This window comes from Galeopterus variegatus, unplaced genomic scaffold, assembly GCF_000696425.1.
Source record: "Galeopterus variegatus unplaced genomic scaffold, G_variegatus-3.0.2 Scaffold411, whole genome shotgun sequence".
In the NCBI taxonomy this organism is placed as follows: Eukaryota; Metazoa; Chordata; class Mammalia; order Dermoptera; family Cynocephalidae; genus Galeopterus; species Galeopterus variegatus.
Genome location: NW_007726522.1, coordinates 332,480 through 335,091, shown reverse-complemented (window position 1 = coordinate 335,091; position 2,612 = coordinate 332,480). Strand labels below are relative to the sequence as shown.

The 2,612-nt window shown below is 43.1% G+C and overlaps 1 protein-coding gene across 5 annotated transcripts in view; it reads right to left on the bottom strand.

Annotated features, from left to right (window-relative positions):
• Nucleotides 1–2,612, bottom strand: part of SLC5A11 (solute carrier family 5 (sodium/inositol cotransporter), member 11) — a 76,304-nt gene that overhangs the window by 20,688 nt on the left and 53,004 nt on the right. For all 5 annotated transcript variants that reach the window (XM_008568460.1, XM_008568458.1, XM_008568459.1 and 2 more), the window contains one exon: nt 1,950–2,155. In XM_008568460.1, coding sequence (XP_008566682.1) covers nt 1,950–2,155 — 206 coding nt within the window. The remainder of the gene's footprint in view (nt 1–1,949; nt 2,156–2,612) is intronic.

Here is a 2,612-nt window from a genome sequence, read left to right as displayed (position 1 = left end):
TTTTTTGTAGCTATTTAGTAACTATTTAGTAACTATATTTTGTAACTATAGTAAGTAACCCCATTTAACAGATGAGGAAACCAAGGCTCAGAGATGTTAGTGTCCCAAGGTTATGCCGTCTGAACTTGATTCCAGCCCTGGTAGATTTAAAGCCCATGCTGTTAGCGTCAGTCTGCAGTGTCTCTCACAGGCTCTCCCACCTGAGATTTGCTAAGGAAAAGAGGGTCTCTCTTAAAGGGACAGTATATGTGCATTGCACCCATCACTGCCCTGGTACTTAGCTCTTCACTCAGCAGTTGCGGCCCCTGGGTGGGACCTGGGTTTCACTCTCTGTAACATCTCCTGCATCAGTTTAATTTTCAAACTCCACAATCATTGCTTTAGTTAAACTCTCATCAGCCCTGACCATGCAGTACAGCTTCCAGAACAGCACACAGATCTCTGATCCTTAACGTAATAATAGTAATTTAAAAAACCCCATTTGAACAGGTGTCATATTCGCTTGGCTTAAGCCTCTCATAAAAGGTGTACAGAGAAACGGTTCCAATCCATCCGTGCTCATCTGTCCCGTCTCCTTGCCCACAGGTATCCTCTCCTCTAAGTTTTATCCATCCAGAGCTTCTTTAGGCACATACAAGCAAATGCAAATGGGGATTCTATTCTCCCCCTTTAACACCAACAGGCTTGTTATACACACAGTTCTGCTTTTTGCCTTTCTCATTTCTTTTTCATGCCAGTTACACATTTGCTCTGGCTGCTCTCTCTGCCACAAACTGTCTTTCTTGAACAATCACAGGAGCACCTGATCTCCTGCAAAGTCTTTGCATGATCTCACTCATGTGTTGAACCTGAAAAAGTTGATTGTGGGCTGGCCGTTTGGCTCATTTGGTTAGAGCGCAGTGTTACAACACCCAAGGTCGAGGGTTCAGATCCCCAGACCAGCTGCTGCCAAAACACAAAAATAAATAAATAAATGAAATAAAAAGTTGATCTCATAGAAGTAAAGAGTAGAGTTGTGGCTGCCAGAGACTGGGAGAGGTGGATGGGGAGAGGTTGGTCAGCGGGTGCAAAGTTACAGTTAGATCGGAGGAATATATTCTAGTGTCCCAATACACAGCGGGGTGACTGTGGTTAACAACAATATACTGTATATTTCAAAACAGCAAGAAGAAAGGATTTTGAATGTTCTCACCACTAAGAAATGAGGTCATGGATATGCCAAATACCCTGATTTGACTACTATAAATAACACCATTTACTAGACAGCTATACATTGTATAAATGTGTTGAAATGTCTCACAGCACCTCATCAATATGTACAATTTTTGTGTCAATTAAAAACAAATAAAAAAAGAAAAAAAGTCTCTGCTCAAAAGTTGTCTCCATCTCACCGCCCCCCACCCTTTTCTACATTATGCTCCCACACTTTCAATCTTCTTTACCTCACTCTACTTTTTTCACGACATTTATCACTTTTTAACATCCCATGTAATTTATATATTTATCATCTCCGTCCACCCCCACTACAAGGTGAACTCCACGAAGTCAGAGAGCTTTGCCCGATTTGTTTGCTCCTGATTTCTAAGTGCTCATAGGAGTGCCTGGTACGTAGAGGACACCCAGTGAGTATTTGTTGACCAAATCCGATTATCAGTCTTAAACTCTATTTAAGGTGTATCATCTCCTTTGCTTCCTGGATCTTCCCAGACATTAAGTAGGATGTATTACGTTTTCTCCTTTGCAAATACCAGCATCTTTGGATTTGCCGTTAGCAAGAGCAAGAAGCAAAATAGCATGGAGAGCAGTAGAAAGGAAGGCATAGTCAAGGAGCTGGGGAAAATACAAACGAGAGAATGAGAGAGCGGATGGAGGGAGGGAAAAAACTCAGCCTCCCCAAGGAAAGACATGAAAAGAGGGAGAACAAGCTCGCTCGGCCAGCCGCCCTGTACCTGATCAGTACACCAGTACCAGAGGGACGGGATGGTCATGCCAAAGAGGATCCCAGGCCACGGGAGATCAGATGTCAGTGGATCTCGGAATATATGGAAGGAATCTTCTCGGGGCAGCCCGCAGCTGCTGTTCTCACTCCGGTTGCTAGCCAGGGCCAAGAAGTACTTCTCCTTCAGTCCTTCCATCCCGCCAACTTCAGCAAAACCTGGAATTCAGAGGAAGCCTCAGTTTGCCAGGAACTCGGATACACACTGCAACTGACAAAGGGATGGGATGGTTGGAGCTCAGTGAAATCCTAGTTAGAGCAGAGCTACCAAGGAATGTTTGTCCCCTTAAGGGTTCTTAAGCATGCCCACCCACCCCCCTGCTTTTTTCTAAACGCTTTTGGTAGTAACTATGGATTGAGTCTTAATAACACAAAATACACACAATTGTAAAGAAACCAAATATATTAAATGCAATCAAAAATGTGACATAGTAATTTATTTATTTGCTCTATTAGATTGTAAGACTTAGAAATAGGTCTAATAACAATTTAGTTTTTTGTTTTTTTTTTACCTTTTTGTGTTTTTTCGTGACTGGCAACGGATCGCAACCCTCAGTGTTGCGCCCGCACCTCGCTCAGCCAGTGAGAGGAACCGGTCTGTATGTGGGATCTGAAC